The 17,441-nt window shown below is 36.4% G+C and overlaps 1 protein-coding gene across 2 annotated transcripts in view; it reads right to left on the bottom strand.

Annotated features, from left to right (window-relative positions):
* Window positions 1-17,441, bottom strand: part of DBX2 (developing brain homeobox 2) — a 50,219-nt gene that overhangs the window by 7,731 nt on the left and 25,047 nt on the right. Inside the window, exon 2 of one of the 2 annotated variants that reach the window (XM_072654265.1) lies at window positions 16,755-16,850. The exons of the other annotated variant lie outside the window; for it this stretch is intronic. Within the exon in view, the coding sequence (XP_072510366.1) occupies window positions 16,755-16,850 (96 nt within the window). The remainder of the gene's footprint in view (window positions 1-16,754; window positions 16,851-17,441) is intronic. 2 annotated transcript variants of the gene reach the window in all.

Here is a 17,441-nt window from a genome sequence, read left to right as displayed (position 1 = left end):
TAACATTAGCATAGTGTTTGCCATGCGGCAGGCACTGTGACACTCACTTTAAAATTATTCTTTCATTTGATCCGCACAGCCCTGGAGAGGGAAGTGCTATTATAACCTTCTTTACCGATGATGCAACTGAAAAAAATAGAGGTTTAGTGACTTGCCCTGGGTCACAAAACTGATTAGTATCTGAGGATGGATTTGAACTCAGGTCTTCTTGACTCCAGGACCAGGGTTCTATCCACTGTACCAATAAAAAAATTAAAGAACAGCAACAGATTGAGTAGTGAAGAGGAAATCCAAAGTCCAAATCCAGAGTAAATTATTTTTTTTCAACTCAGCCAACACAAGGAAAGAACTAAAGGCCAGTGGTACTGGGAAGAAGATTCAACCAGGAAGGCCTATATAGAGCCTTATAGCACTCAGACTAGATTCATTCTATGGTCTATGAACCAGACGTGGAACATGGATTAGGCCTGAGATTGTGTACCAGGCAGGGAAGAGAAACAGAAATGAGTCAGTAAGCTATATCATTCTGATCTGGGAGCTGGGTGACAATGCTAGTATAGATTGAGTCTGGGCCTATAGCTGTGTAGCAGGGCATGAATAAAGAGTCAAAGAACCAAAGATCCAGGACAGCCAGAACATGAAACTGTATAGCTGTGAGGGAGCAGGATCAGGAGGAAGCCCTTCCAGTTAGCCAACAGGGGTTACAGTCAGCAACTTCAACTAGGGCAATCCTGCAGTTGAGTTGGTCACACTCAAACTAACCGGGAGCTTACAAAACTCAGGCCAGGAGGGCAGTGATCAGATTTCACCAAAGAACAGACAACTAAGGGTGCATGGAAAGTATGCAGTTCATAGGCCTGAGTCACTTATTAGACCTTGATGTACACAGTACTCAATACCTAGAGAAACTAGCAATAAGACCCTAGTATATATAAATTAGGATCAAAAAAAGGAGGTGATATACCTTTACATAGTGACAAAACCTAGAATGAGTGAGTAAACAAAACAAAACTAAAGGCATCCACAACGAAGAGCTGTTAAGGAGTCTGGGATGCCCGAAACCAAAACCCAGAAGAGAATAGCTGCAATATCATGGTCTTCTTCAAAAACAAACGATGAACACAGCAACAACAACAAGTGCAATGTCTGCAAACAAAGTCTCATACGAAAACATAGCTTAGATACCAATTCAGCTAGAATAAGGGAAGCAAGAGGGTTTTTTAAAGTTAAATATATGTTTTTATAAGTGAAATGAGAACACAATGGGGAAAATTAGAAAGGAAATCAGAGAAGAAAGAATAAGAAAAGTAATTAAGTACAAGAGATACAAAACCATGCTGAAACAACCAATTCCATACAAATTAGAATGTACCAAGTAGAAACCAATGATTCCATGAGACAAGAAATATTAAGAAAAAAGTCAAATGAATGGTAGAAAATAGAAGAAAACATAAGACAGCCCACAGCAAAAACAACTGACCTGGAAAGCAGATAGATAAGAGACAATTTTAAATTAATGAAAAGCTATGAAAACCATGGCCAAAAGAAAAGAGTCTAGAAATCATATTTCAAGAAATTTTGAGAGGACACTGCCCAGATCTTTTGGAACCAAAATGTAGAAATAAGAAGAATCTTCTTATTGGTTATTGTCTTTTGTTCTTGAAGAGAAGTAAAATGACATCACTATGTTGAGTCAAGGTACAGTGTATCTGACTGTGGCTGATTAGACCAATATAATCATGGAAGACTCACAGGTCAGGCACATTATCCAAAACCTGTGTGAACATGCCATCATAAAATTGATGTATAATATTGATGAACTCCAGAAAATCAAATTTTGCCACAATTTTCCATAATCCCTTACAAGTGAAAGTATCAAAGGGTTTGGTTAGATAAACATGTATACAGATCTGTTTGTGCATTTGTTCTGAAATTGTCAAACAGCAAAAATCATATCAACCATTCCTCAGCCCTTTCTGAAGCCACACTGACTCTCAGGTAGATGACCATCTTCAAGGTGAAGAATCAGTCTATTAAAGAGGACTCTGCAATCTTACTGGCAATAATTATTGTCACAGAATATCCTCTTTGCCTTTCCTTTTTAGAAATGGACAATGGAGTCATCCTTGAATTCCCAGCGGATAACCTCCTCTTGCCATACAACCTGTAAAATTATATATGAGTAGTGGACTCGTCTTATAAGTCTCAGTTTGAATAGAATTAGCACCAGAAGTTTTTCCATATGAGAGGAGCTGAATGACATTCAAAACTTCTTCAGTTGGAAGTTTTGCTAGAGAGGGATTGACTTCAACTTGAAATATATGGTCAATGGATCAGCACTGATTGGTTATAGTCCATTGCAAACACTATGGGAATATTCAGTCCATCTTTCCAGGATCATGTCCTTATCACTAATCAATAGGGTTATATCAGCACTGAGTGGTCAAAATGCACCATAGGCCTCTGGTCAAATAGTACTTTGGATTGTTACGATCAACATAATACTGAATTTCATATGCCTTCATACTGAGTCAAGAAACCTGCATCACTTTTAAGCTTCACTTGCACTTTATTTTTGATGGAGTTAAAGGCTGCCTTCTTTGAGATGAATGAATCATCCTGCCAGTAAATCCTGTGGAGTTCTAGTTTTTTGTTTATCAGCCCCTGAAATTCCTCATCATTTTCATCAAACCAGTCTTGATGTTTGCAAGTGTTCTGGCCTAGATGAGTAAATGTGATGCTATACACCAAATCTCTATGAGCTGCCAGCTCCTTTTCTGCTCCACTGTTGACAACCATGTGTTAATTCAACTTTCCCTCCAAATTAGCAATGAGCTATTCATGCTCAGAGAAACCCTCTAATCTGTTGATATTAAGTCTTCTGGTAGTTGTCTTCAGTTGGAGTCACCACTTTTGTTGAATGTGAATGTTTAGCTTGGAGAGAATAAATCTATGATTGGTCCAGCACTCTGTGCCACATATACCTTTATTACTCTTACATTCTGTTTATCTCTTCTCCTTACAATGGCAGAGTCTATTAAATGCCAATGTTTGCTGGAAAGGTCAATCCACAAAATTTTATTGTGTTTAGGTAAACAGAAGACAGTGTTGGTGGAGGTCATGAGACACACAAGTCTTTAGTAACAAGTAACTTTAGCTGTTGCTTGTTGGACTCCATTCCTCCCAAGGACTCCCTGCCATGTCTGATAGTCTATGTCTACTCTGGCATTAAAGTCACCCAGAATTATAAGCTTGCCCTCTTTTGGCATGTTGATGATGAGGGTCTCTAGGTCTTCATAAAATTTTCCTTTGATCTCATTAGGGCTCATGATGGTGGGAATATGTACACTGAGGATGGTGACGTGGCATCAAGTAATAACAGCATTGTCATGAGCCTGTCCTTCACTCCTTTTGGTAGACATACAAATTTGTTGACTACGTTAGTTTGGATTTCAAAACCTATACCAGCCTCACAGTGACCCACTTCACTGTGGCCATTCCAGAAAAATGATATCCAGCTCCAATTTCAGTAAACTGGCCCTCATTTGCCAGCCTTGTTCCACTCAGTTCTGCTATTTGGATACGATGCCTGCTTAGTTTTCTCACCACAAGAACCATTTATCTTTCAGGTCTAGTGAATTTGATGTTGTCCATAAGTGTGTGCACATTCTATGCATTGATAGTGAGTGGAATTATCTTTGCAAAAGTTTTTGTACATTTTTCTGTGTTTCAGCTATAGGGTTGAATCCCTACATGCCATGGTAAACAGACTGGGCAAAACAGACAATGACTGTTTAAGACACTTTTCTAGTCTCTTCCTCATGCCAGAAGTTGAGCAGTGCAGTCCTTCAAAAAGACTACTCAGATACCCAATGGGCTGCCAAAGTCCACTGCTGCTTCAGTTCAGTAAGAAAACAGCCCTATAGCCTGGGTTGCCTGTAGATTGTGACTACAGCTCCCAATGTATCTGCACCTGCTGTTTTGTCACTTGTTTGTTACCACAGGACCCTAAGGTAAGTAAAAAGGGTATGGATTATGTCTTTTGATTAGTACATAAAACTGATTTAAGTGAGACAGAGTTGCATGAAATGGTCCTCACTCTCTTCCAGACTCATTGAAATCTAGTGTCACTGCAAAATCAAGATGACTTGGTGATTTCTCAAGATACAGTAGATGACTATAGCATCTTCAATGTCTAACCAAGTTCTAAGTGCTTGACAGCACCTGCTTCAGCCATCTTCATGACTATTGGTACAAATTGTTCTCATCTGCCCATTCAACCAGAGAAAGTCTTTATATGCTTTGTGTAGACACCCCCTAACTCATTGACAGGTTTGGGACCACTCAGTGACCCTCAACCTGATTTGGCCTGTCTTCCAAAACACTTTACCATGGTGTGGGTCCTGTTCACTCTACAGCTTCTTGGAGCCGCAGAAAGCTGGGTGAATCAGGAGGGACACCAAGATAGAAAGCAATCATGGAAAGGTCTCAGAATCCCTCAAACCAGATGTTCTTCCCTGAACACTTTATACTCCTGGGAAAATGCTAATCACCTTCTATAAGAAACTCTGAAATAAAAACTCCCAGGAACATTATAGCCAAAATCCAGAGCTTCTAGGCCTAAGACAAGAAACTTAAAGTAACCAGAAAGATAGAATTCAAGTGTTGAGGAGCCATGGCTAGTATCACACACGATTTGGCAGCTGGCACTAAGAAGGAGTGGAAAACTTGGATATTCCAGAAGGCAAAGTAAATAGACTTACATCTTACCTAGAGAAATTTACTATAATTCCATATAAGGGAAATGCACACACACACACATATATGTATGTGTGTGTGTATATATATATATATATATATATGTATGTATGTATGTATGCATGTGTGTGTGTGTGTGTGTGTGTGTGTGTGTACGTGGGAAAATGGACCTTTAATGAAACAGAGGACTTCTAAGCTTTCCTAATGAAAACCCAGAGTTGTATGGAAACTTTGAGTTAAGAAAAACATAAAGAAGTAAACATAAATAAATGAGGATAAAAGACTAAACAAAGATAAACTTTAGATTCTAAAGAAAGAAGATGATACCTGTGTCCCCTCTGAATATCATGATGATCAGGGGTAATAAAAAGAATATAATTACTCAGAAGGCTTGGGGTGGGTTTGTTACATTTTAATTATCTTAACATGAGAATGAAAAGGGAGAAGTAGAGGAATATATGGGGAGGGGAAAAAAGGAAAGAAAGTTAGGGGAAAACATCACACAAGAGGAAAAGGGAGGAGGAGAATAGGTATTAGTGTAATGACCAATTCCAGACTTCTTGTTATGAAGCATGCTATCAACTTCCTGACACAGAGACAAATCTTTAGGAACATGGTAATGTGGGAATTTATTCTACTTAATATATTTATACGTATATACCCACAGAGAGATTATATACGTATGTATATTAGTAAGTATGTAGTCTATGTGTGTATATATGTATATTTCTGTAACATAAATATATGTATATATATATATATATATATATATACATGCATACACATTATATATATTAAAGCCTTGCTTTTCTTTCCTTTTTTTTTCAATGGAAGAGAAAGGGGTTTGGGTTAGAAATAGAATTTCTAAACAACCACAAAAAAGACAAAAGAAAGATCAGAAGGGATCACAGACAAGCAGGAAAGCTTTGCAAGTTACATGTTGAACTTATAAACTTTTTTTTTTAAAAAGCTCCACCTAATAGAGTATTGGATTTCCATGTACAGTCCTATATGGTTCTACAAAGTATGTGGAATACATATTTTATTTCAATGTTTGTTAAGTTCTCAATAAAAATATTGATTATCATAAACAACTTTTTCTGTTTTGTGGAGAGGCAGATCAAAATTTTCTATTAAAACAAACAAGCAAACAACTTTGGCTGTCAGACGATGAAGAATTTCCCTTTTCTGGATGTCTAAATATAGGCTAGATGACTTTTCCTGAGGTCATCATAAATAAACAAGCATTTATTAAGCATTTACTATGTGCCAGGGACTGTGCTATGTACTATGTGTGTAAATTATAGAAGGAATTTTTGTTCAGGACCCTGTTAAACTAGAGCTAGATGATCTCTGAAGTACTCTCCCAACTCTGAAGAGTCTATGAAAGATAAGCAGGTAATGAAGAACAAGCAATGACAAACCAACTTCATTTCTTTTTTTAGAAATATTACTAAACTGGTTGAAAAGGCCACATAGAATATATTACAAAGATTTTAGCATTTATCTTCTGTGCTTGTAAAGAAGATAGAAAAATATGAGCTTGATGATAGTAAGGCTGAACATCAGAACACAAAAAGAGCTAATTAGTGATTCTAAGTCAAAATATTGAGAGATCTAGTCTTTTCTCAGTATTGTTTAATTTGTAAATGGAGAACTATAACTAGCAATTTTGGCACCGAGGTCAACTAAGCAACATCATATGTGGTTTCAAATGAACTTTTAGTAGGAAAATGCCTGATATCAGTCTTGTCAGAAGATAAAGAGGCACTGACCCCTGCTAAGCTACTACTTGGGAAAGTTTTCCTACTTTATCAGATTACTCTTATTCACTAGGTTTTATACTTCTGAAACAGTAAAAGAGCTATGAAAATGTATGTGTAAAATACACAATGGATAGTCTGTCCAACAGTAAAGATTGAAACCTATCCATGCCTGCCTCCCCATTTTCTGCAACTCTATATGCTCTCATTAAACCACCACAGCAGTCTAACAATCTAGACTTCTTTGCTTTCTCTTAACATTATGAAGATACCATTTCAACACTCAGATTATCTACCTGTCATCCCTCACCTTTGACACAAAACCAGCCCACCTTTTCTTCCAAGAATACATGCCCCCAGTGACATCATAAATAATTCTTTAAAATTGTTACATTAAATTTTATTTTCTTGGGCCATAGTCCCAATTATTCTGTGTTTATTAATAATTTGGAAGAAAGCATTGAGATTTATGTAGCAATCACTCTGGTTTAATCTCCCAACTTTAACTTGCACTTGTGAATAGCACCGGGTCCCCAAAAGATGACTGTTACTCCCAAATTATAGAGTATAACCTCTGCAGTTGTACTTCTAAAATTATAGCTCAAGATCTCATGGATATAATTCTCCTCAATAGCCAGCCAATAGCCATAATTAACTCTTAGAAAAGGCATTTACTAAGATGATATAGTAAGAACAATAACTAAAAACATTTCTCTGCATAGCAGAAACCTGGAGCATGCTCTTCTACAAATAGTATCCATGAGAATATTGTGTATAGATTAAGAACACAATGGAAGTGAGTCACACATGTAGGGAACACATGTATCCAAAGCAATTTATGCCTCCAAAACTGCAGGGCCTTGAGGTCTCTTCTCTTTTTGTTGAGCCTTCTTGAAGTTTCCCCCTTGGACTCAGAGCTTCTGTTGGTAGAATCATTCAATTGGACTCCTCGTTGCAGCTTGACTCTCATTTCTCAGGGAGGTGGCCATCAACTCCATTGTTTACTTTTTTCTCTGTTGCCAAAGGATCTGTTCCTTTAAGCACCATCTGACCTCAAATGATTGCATTTTTATATCCATGTTTAATTAGACAGTTTCTTCCTCTGCTCCCTCAACTATGCCTCAAACATTCTTGAAGCAACTCTTCAACTGGTGGATAGGGTGTCTCCTTGTGGGTAAGTTATTCCAGTATTTAAAGGTCATGGTTGATTGATAGTGGGGAGAGAAGCTTTCTCTCACCTTGCTGTAGGGAACAATTCCCAGCACACTCTACAAAGTGTTCTTAGCCTGGAATCACCACCAGAACTGCCTGCTTTTGTTTTAAGGGTACCTTGAGGGAATAGCCATTCATTGTTCTGCTCCCTTCAGATTCAATCAGATGAGGAGAAAGAGAGAGAGAGAGAGAGAGAGAGAGAGAGAGAGAGAGAGAGAGAGAGAGAGAGAGAGAGAGAGAGAGAGAGAGAGAGAGAGAGAGAGAGAGAGAGAGAGAAAGTGGGAGGGAGGGAGAGAGAGACTGACGGAGAGATTCTCATTTCCTACAATGATAGCAGGATGTTAATACATTGACATCATATCATCTGTGATTAAATCTTGTTATTATATCAGCTGAACTGGGGGCAAACCAAATATCCTCTTTCTTTTAAACCCCCTACCCCTGCCAGATAAGCATTTACTTTGCCTAGAAAATCAATTCTGATTTTTTTTTTTTTTTGCAAAGCTCACATGGAACAAAATTCAGAAATTAACATTGAAAATCCCTTAACTTCTGCCTGCTTCAGTTTTTTCATTTGTAGAATAGGACTAATAATAGCACCTACCTTTCAGGACTGCTGTGGGGATGAAATTAAGTAATATTTGTAAAGTTTTTTGCAAAGCTTAAAGTGTCATACAAATACTATTGTTGTTACTGTTGTTGCTATTATTAGATATTAAGAAAGGTGTAAAGAAAATCAAGTCTTCCCCTGATTCTCTGGGAAAAAAACAACCAGTGTCTATAGAACCTTCAAAACATGTGGAGCCCTCTGTGGGGATTGAAGTCTTGAATCTGCTAGAAGTTGTCCACTTATCTTCACACCTTTAAGTGAGAAAGCAAATTTCCTTGTTTGGTTGCTTATGTAACAATACAGACCTGCTGGAGTAGGTGGTAGTTGTGGAAGGATGAGGCTGGGACACTCAACCTCTTCTACTCCAATGTTTTCTGTAATCTCTTTGCTATATACATACACATAGCTTGAGTTCAGTCCTGGGGGAAGTAGCGGGGGTGGTAAATATTCTTCTGGGCGCCTGTCACACAAAGGACACCTGAAATTTCTCTGAGGCAACCTACAACACATGGATCATTCCAAATGGAAATTCAAACAGAAATTTTCCCCTTGTTTGCCACAATACAAAGGACACTGGAATTTCCCATTGGATCCTTATAACATAGGATCAAGATAAATGGAGGTTTGAACTCATCCCTTTCTAAGAATATGCTAATTTAAAAAAAAAATAAAATTCATAGATCATAAAAAAGGGAAAAGGACCCACATGTACAAAAATAGTTATGGCAGCTCTTTTTGTGGTGGCAAAGAATTAGAAACTGGGTGAATGTCCATCAGTTGCGGAATAGCTGAATAAGTTGTGTTATATGTATGTAATGGAATACTATTGTTCCATAAGAAATGGTAAGCAGGTGGATTTAAGAAAAACCTGGAAAGACCTGAATGAACTGGTGCTGAGTGAAATGAGAAAAACCAGAACACTGTACACAATAATAGCAATATTGTACAATAAGTAACTTTTAGACTTAGCTCTTCTGAGCAGTGCAATGACCTAAGACAGTTCCAAAAGAGTCATGGTGGAAACTGCTATCCAAATCCAGAGAAAGAACTATGGAATCTGAATGCAGATTGACACATTCTCTTTTCGTTTTTTCTGTTGTTTTTTTCTTTCTCATGGTTTTTCCCTTTTGCTGTGATTTTTCTTTCACAACATGACTACTGCAGAAATATGTTTAACACGATTGTGCATGTATCACCTCTATCAAATTGCATGCTATCTTGGGAAGTGGAGAAAAATTTAGAAACCAAAATCTTATAAAAGTGAATGTCAAAAACTAAAAAGAAATAAATTTTAAAAAATCACACTCTTAAAAGCAAGACTCATTCCTCTCCCCACCACCAAGAAAAATCAATTAAGAACTTGTGGCTTGTTGTTCATGGTTTGTAGGCCAACAGGCAAACTTTAACCAATGGAATTGCAGTCCATAAGAATCTCAGACAAGTTATCTATATTTAGGTCTCATTAAGACAAGTGGTCTGTCTGCTTAAAAATGGGAGAAAAACTGATCATAGATGAACTCCCATAATATGTTCCAGGTGAATTATTAGGCTTCATTATTCCAGGGATGCAATATTCATATTGCTCATATTAGCTGCCATGCCCATAATGGCTGAAAGCATCAGTCAGTTTAGTCAGCAGGCATTTTAAAAACATCTATTTTCCAGGCACTTGGTCAGGCACTGGGAATACAGAAAGAGCCAAAAACAGTCCCATCCTCAAGGTCAACAAGTGAACATTGTGTATAAACAAGTTATATCCAGGATATATTCATTTTCATAAAGGATCAATGACATCACATAATGGGTAATGTCTTCACTTACACATTAAATGGATTTAAGAGTCAGAGCTTCACAGTCATCAGGCTCCCTCTTTTTTTCCAGAATCACCAAAATCCAGTGACAAGACAAAAATCAAGATGACTGGTGGTGGCCTGGGATACAGTGGATGACCTCAATATCTTCAACGTCTGTCCAAGCTCTAAGAGCACCTGCTTCAAGCGTAGAACATTGGAACATTCATCTGACTTTTGCACCAGGGGAAGCTTTCCACCAAAGATCTTTGAGACCCCTCAATTACTCCCAACCTGGTTTAGCTCAAGTGCCAACATAATTTTACCATGCTGTGGGCACTGTGCATGCTCAGGCTTCTTGGACTCACAGGTGAGAGTGAGAGATAAATAGGAAATAATCAAAAGAGGGAAGGCACTAGAAGTAACAGAAGAGGGAAAGCCTTTCCATAGAAAATAAGATTTTAATTGAGACTTAAAGTAAGCCTGGGAAGCTAGCAGGTACACATGAGGAGGAAGAGCTTTCCAGATATAGGGGACAGCTGGAGTGTCTTGTTTGTGAAACTGACCAGGATGCAAGTGTCACTGGATCAAAGAGTTGATGCTAGAGAGTAAGATATAAGCAGACTGCAAAAGTAGGAGAGGGTTTGATTATAAAGGGTTTTGATTGCCAAACAGAGCATTTTGTATTCATTCCTTAAGGGAACCATTGGAATTCATTGAGTAGGGGGTGACATGTTTCAATCTGCATTTTGGGAAAAATCACTGTAGCAGTTGGAGCATGGATTGGAATGGAAAGAAATAGACCCACTAGGAAGCTATTACAATAGTCTAGGTGTGAGGTGATGAGGGGTTATATCTGAGTGGTAACAGTGTTGGAGGAAATAAAGGGGTATATTGGAGGAAAGTTACAAGGATATAATCAATAGGCCTTTGCAATATATTGGATATGGGGTGAGATGGGAGGGAGAAATTGAGGATGACACCTAGGTTGTGAACCTCAGGGACTGAGGGGATGAAGTTGCCTTATACAGTAATAGGGAAGTTAGGAAGGGGACAGGATTTGAGGGAAAGATAATGAGTTTGATTTTAGACATGTCAAATTTGAAATGTCTACAGGACATCCAAGTCAAGATGTCTGAAGAAAGAGATAGAAGATTAGAGTTCAACAGAGAAGATGCAGGAGAGTGGGTAGATTTGAAAATTAACAGCATAGAGATGGTAATTAAATGCATGGAAGCTGATGAGATTACCAAGTGAAGTAGAAGAAGAAGACAAGAGGACCCAGGACAGAACCCTGTGGGATAGATACCTGCAATTAGAGGGCATGATCTGGATAAGGATCCAGCAAAGGAAACTGAGAAGGAATAGTTTGATAGGGAGGAGGAGAGCCAGGAGGAGTAGTGTCACAGAAAACTACAGAGAATAAAGTATCAAAGAAGATAAAGTGACCAATAGTATCAAAGGCTACTGAGAATTTAAGGAGAATGAGGATTGAGGGAAAAGCTGTTGCGTTTAGCAATTAAGAGATGATTGGTAACTTTGGAGAGAAAAGTCTTCATGAAATGAGATTAGAAGGGGTTAAGATTGAAAGTAGAGAAAGTAGAGATAGTCTTTTCAATGAATTTAGCCACAAATGGAAAAATAGGTATAGGATGAGAGTTAGAGGGGATAAAAGGTTCAAGTGAGGGTTGTTCAAGGTGGAAGATACACAAGCATGTTTTTAGGCAGTAGGGAAAAAGCCAGTAGACAAGGAGAAAGTGAAGAAAAGGGATGGAATGACAGAGGGGTCAATCTGTTGGAGGAGTTCAGTGGAATAGAGTTGCTTATGCAAGCAGAAGGGTTAGCTTTGATAAGGAGTTAAGGCCACCTCTTTATATGAGATATAAGTAAAGGAAAAGATAGTGACTGAAAGCATATGAATGAGGAATATGAGATGAGGAAGAAAAGATTAGAGTAAGCTCACAATGAATAACTTCAACTTTTTGTGAAGCATAAAGAAGGTTCTCAACTAAGAAGATGAGGAGAAGCTGAGTCATAGGAGGTTTGAGGAAGGAAGAAAGAATTAAAAGAACCACTGTGGAGAAGAGAATAGTGAGTTGAGAAAAGAGGTGTGGTAGGATTCCCTAACCAGTCAGGGTCAAATGAGGTTGTGTAACTTAAGTTTTAGTGGACCTAATCAGAACCATTGCTTGATTTTCTCTACTCTCATTCAGCATCATGTGTGTAGGAGCAAAGGCAGTGGATGGTGGGAGTTTTCTAATGCTGAGGCTTAGCAGGGTACAATTAGTGATACGATAAGCAGGTTAGGGATTCAAGAGGACAATGTAGAACTGAATTGTTTCACCAAAGGGTCAAGAGAGGGAAAAGAGTAGAGAGTGACAAGAGAGGAGAAGGCCTGGGAGAGATTTGAGAAGTTGAGGGATTAGACGTCATGATACAGAGAGAGGTGGAAAGCCAATATGGTCAGATAAGGGGATTTCAGAATTCTTAAGTATGAGGTGGTACATTTATGGCCAATGACAAGATCAAAGTGTTGTAGAGAAGTAGGCCATTATTAGGATTTTTGAGGGATACTCTCTCTCTCCTAAACACATACACACATACACACACACACACACACACACACACACACACACACACACACACACACACATTACTAAGTATGAGAGCAGGAGTTTGGGAGGGAAGATTGTGAACCAGGTACTGAACTCACTGAGGAAATAAGGGAAGCAGCCTGGAGGTCTATAGACAATAGCTAAGAGATTAAGATTGTATATAAATGTAAAATCCTATGTGCATTAAACTCTTTACAAATTTTATGGCACTGTTCTGTAATAGTTGCCCAAAATCTATAAATGATCCTGGTTTCTCACTTTGAAAAATTAAAACTATTCAGAAAAATTGCTATGTTGCTTTTCAGAAGTGAAAAATCTGAGAAACTGTCCAAAAAATTCCCAGGAAAAAATCCCCTGTACTCTCTGATAGTGTTTTAGCAATTTTCCGTGATTACTTTCTGATTTAAGAGAAACAAAAACCTTCAGCCTACTCATCCTGCTGGAACATTTCTTTCTACTCTATTTCAACAGTCTTGATGATTGCTCTTGCTCTATCTTAAACACACACACATATACATATATATACACATATATAAGTACATATATAAACATATATCTGCGTGTATGTGTTTTATGCTTCCTTTAAATGTTTTAGTTAGTTGACCAAATGTAGAACATCATACTCTCCACCTGGAAGGTCAATGGCTATTTAATATATCTCTACCATTATTTCCATTCACCATCTTGATAAGCCTTATAACAGTATAATTAAGTTCCCCTATAAGATTAATAATATTAACAATAAAAAGCATATGACCTAGGAACTTTGAGTCACAAAAGCCAAATCTCTACTTTTATAACATATTCTTTTGCAATTTAGTTCAGTTTCTAGAGACCCAGATACTCCTCTGACTAACACCTCTAATACAGACATCGTTTGTCCATTTGGCAAGGAGTTGGTATTAACATACCAATTATACTATTAGAATCCACAATCATCTATTTGATCATTTATTATTTATTTGATTATGGTTATTATGCAGCATTTATTAAGCACTTACTTTATGAGCCAGACACTACTAGAAACAACACATACAATCTATCCAAAAAAATTAATAATGAATTTCCTGACTTTGTCACCTCCAAAGCCATCTCAATTAAATAATTAATCTTATTAGGTTAAAACCATTAAGTACTTTGAGGTAAGGAGCTTAAGAGAAGATAAAAAGGAAAGAACATAAAATCATAGTAAAAAATAAAGGTTCCTCTCCTAAGCATGGGGCAGGTTTTATTGAGAAGAAGACTTTGCTTGCTCTGGTCAATGAGCAGCTTTATCTATAAAGCTTTTAATTCTTCATCAGCCAAATACAGACTATGGATTCAAAGGCAGAGTGAAACAGTTGATGGGTTTCCAAAATTTCCTTTTAAAATGTAGAAATAGAAAAGACATTATTTAGGTCTATTTACATTATCATTTAATTTTGTATTTCACTTTCCCCATATAGATACAGTTATAATTTATTTTCAAAGAGAGGAAATGGTTCTATAGATGTAGTATAAAAGGTTTTCCATGGAAAGCTTTGAGGAGAACTCTTACCACTATCTTCTAATTTTCTGAACAGGCTATTCTGAAATAAACTGGTAAAAAAAAATATACTACAATGAGAAGAGTGGGTTAAGAATAATTGTTTTTATCTTTTTTTAAAATATGGACTTAATTTCAGAAATTTAACAAGCAAAACTAATATTGGTGTTAAACAAATGAATCATGATAAATTTAAAGGGCATAAATTAGTAATTCCTTGATTACTCATAGAAGTGCTGATCTAACCTGTTCCCATTCCAAATGTTAATGAAAAGGGGTAAAAATCAGTATTATTAAGTGATGATGGGACATCCTGATCATTCAGATATAGAGCACTTTGTTTATGAATCTTTGCACTGAATCTAATCTGAAGCTTAATCTTTTGGTTTACTTCTGTTTCACAGTGGAGGGGATTTGTAAATCATATGCAGAATTCTTGTTCCTTTATCTGCAAGAGTCAGTTGGACTAGGAAATACATGGCAGATAAAAAGTGAGTTCCAGTCAAGATGTAGTAGTCAAGAATAAAAGACAGAATAGGTTGAGAAAATAGGAATATGGGACAGAAAATAGGAATATAGAACAGAATAGAAAAATTCTCAAATGGTACAACTAGCTCAATGGCTCAAATAACATCACCTGTAACATATGAAGTACATAGCATTTAATTGTTTTGGGTGTTTGAAAATATGATTATATATTTGCGTCACTTTGACAAAGAGACTAACATGAAAAAGAAAAACATGTAGGTAAGTTAAATGAAGCTAAGTTGGAATTTCCTCTTCTCTTTCACCAATTTACAATACTTAGAAAGATTTAATTTCACACTGATGTTATCATTGGTTTAGCGACAAATATTTGATTTTGAAGATTTTTTCCTAAAGTCTTTCCAATATACTTATGTATGTTGATAAATGTCATTCTAAGTATAAGATGTATAAGAGTTTGCATTTATTTGCATGGAAAATTACATTGAAGGAGTAAATAGAGAGGCTAAGTCATAGTTTCTATTTTTTTCCCAAATGAATTGTTAACATTGTATTTAAGTGGACAATTAATAGATCATTTCCAAAATGGTAATGTATCATCTTGTTAATAAACAATCCCCTCAGGATTATGGGTTTTAAGTATTCAGCAAGTCCCTGTGTACACTCAGGTCATCCACTAAATCTTTTTTCAGGTAGGTAGGGTTATATGGGAAGATGAGCTAGAATGAGTTCATAAAAGTCAGTTTCATTCACTGTGCATTTTTCAGTCAAGTACTTTATATGCCCAGAAATTTATTTGAAATGTGAGACAGAAGAAAAAATTGGCACACAGAGTATTGCTTTATGACCACACAAAAGGGCTGCTGACCCTTACCAAACTTTTTTCTATATGAAACGGTTGCTAAAGTTCATCAGCACAGTGAAAAATTGTGATGAGGTCACATGCGGATGAGTAAAGCAAAAGTGATGATTGGTCATGGTTCTCTCTGCCATTGTTATTGAGCCTGGACCATGTCAAATGCTCTGTGGGAAAGTGTCAACCTCTTAAATAGGTGCTCAGAAACTTTCAGCTCATTAAATTGCCCGCATTTGCTGCCTCACTTGTCCAGAATCATTCTGTTTAGCAACTGCTATCCAGTCATATTCATAAAGCACATCTTCATAATTAGCATATGTCTACATTAAAATGTGATATAACAATATGCTTTAGAAAAACTGAACTTTGATCTCACTTTTCACTTGAGAAAATACTCTATATAAGTGTGTGATGAGATATAAAGATAAGCATATGATCCAATTTTTTCTTGAGATACTTCTTTAATTATAAACTTTAAAATTCCCTGATAGTGAAGAACTTTAACTTATCTATACATTTCAAGATCAAGTTTAATTTTAGTTAAAGACTTTTGAAATTCACATGGAAGAAAGATGTTACTTTAAAACATCAAAGTATTGTTTCCTAGTACTGGGGAAAAGTTGCTCTTCAGAATAATTCTTAAAAAGTCACTGTTACATTTTTTTTCAAAAATATGAGAAGCATTTAGTTCGTTATGGGAAAAAAGTTATTCAATGTAATTACTTTTCAAAAATCATAATTTTCTAAATCACAGTTTAAGAGAATCAAATATTTATACCCAGCTTATGCTTTCTCTACACATTTATTTTCATTTCATTTATGAATAATATTTCTGTACATTTCAGTAATAGCCAAGTTGATTCATTAGAGATGTTTAATATTAGATCAAAATCAAGGAGTTTTACTTGGCCAGCAGAGTTTCAGGATTTTGATGCCATTAGAAACTTCACACAATTGCACAGTATGTCTGTGACACACCATGAATCCTTGGAAACCTCCTGAATGGGGTTGCTGTGATTTTTATTGAGAAATTAGCTCCTTGACATTGCACTACCAATTAGTTTTCTAGAACACATTAAATCCTGCTGCTTTGGTTTACAGAATAATTCAAGCATTACTGATGAAGCATAAAAACTTACTTGGTAAAGCAGTGGGGGACACAGGGTGCTGACAGGACCCACCGCAGCAGGTTGAGTAGAATTGTGGGGATCTCAGAAAGAAAAGTTTGGAAGAAGCTGCAGATAAAACATCAATCTCATTGGTTATACATTTATTTTAGACAATATACCAGTTGTTTAAAAGTCACTAAATGGTGTCTTCTGAACCCCATTTTTGCTTGTCAAATAGCAATCCTTTCAAATTAAAGTCATGATTAGCCAAATGATCTGCCAAATATATTAATAGATTATTTTAGCAAGGTTTCATGGACTTTGCAGGTTGAAATAAAGTATGTTATGAAATAAGGAACATATGCATATCTGTATACACACACATCTATGTATATATACGTACATATGTTACTTCTACCATGTAGTCATATTTATTAATATAACATGTTCTAGATGCCCTGAAAATCAGGAAATAAACATGTTTGCTACATGTATAAACATAGATTTTTTCAAAAATAAACTATTTTACTATGTATTTATGGGAAACTATTTAAAATAGTCAGATTCCATGGTTACTGACATTATAACACATTATTTTATAGTACAATGAGTGAGTACATATAAAATATTTCAGATTACATTAGCAATATGCTAGTATCTATAAATTTATAAAACTATTTTATTTGAGAAAAAATCCTATTTAAACCAAATCACTTG

Source organism: Notamacropus eugenii, chromosome 3 (genome assembly GCF_028372415.1).
Source record: "Notamacropus eugenii isolate mMacEug1 chromosome 3, mMacEug1.pri_v2, whole genome shotgun sequence".
Taxonomy (NCBI): domain Eukaryota; kingdom Metazoa; phylum Chordata; class Mammalia; order Diprotodontia; family Macropodidae; genus Notamacropus; species Notamacropus eugenii.
The sequence above is the reverse complement of the archived record's forward strand: the minus strand, read 5'-3'. Positions and strand labels throughout refer to the sequence as shown.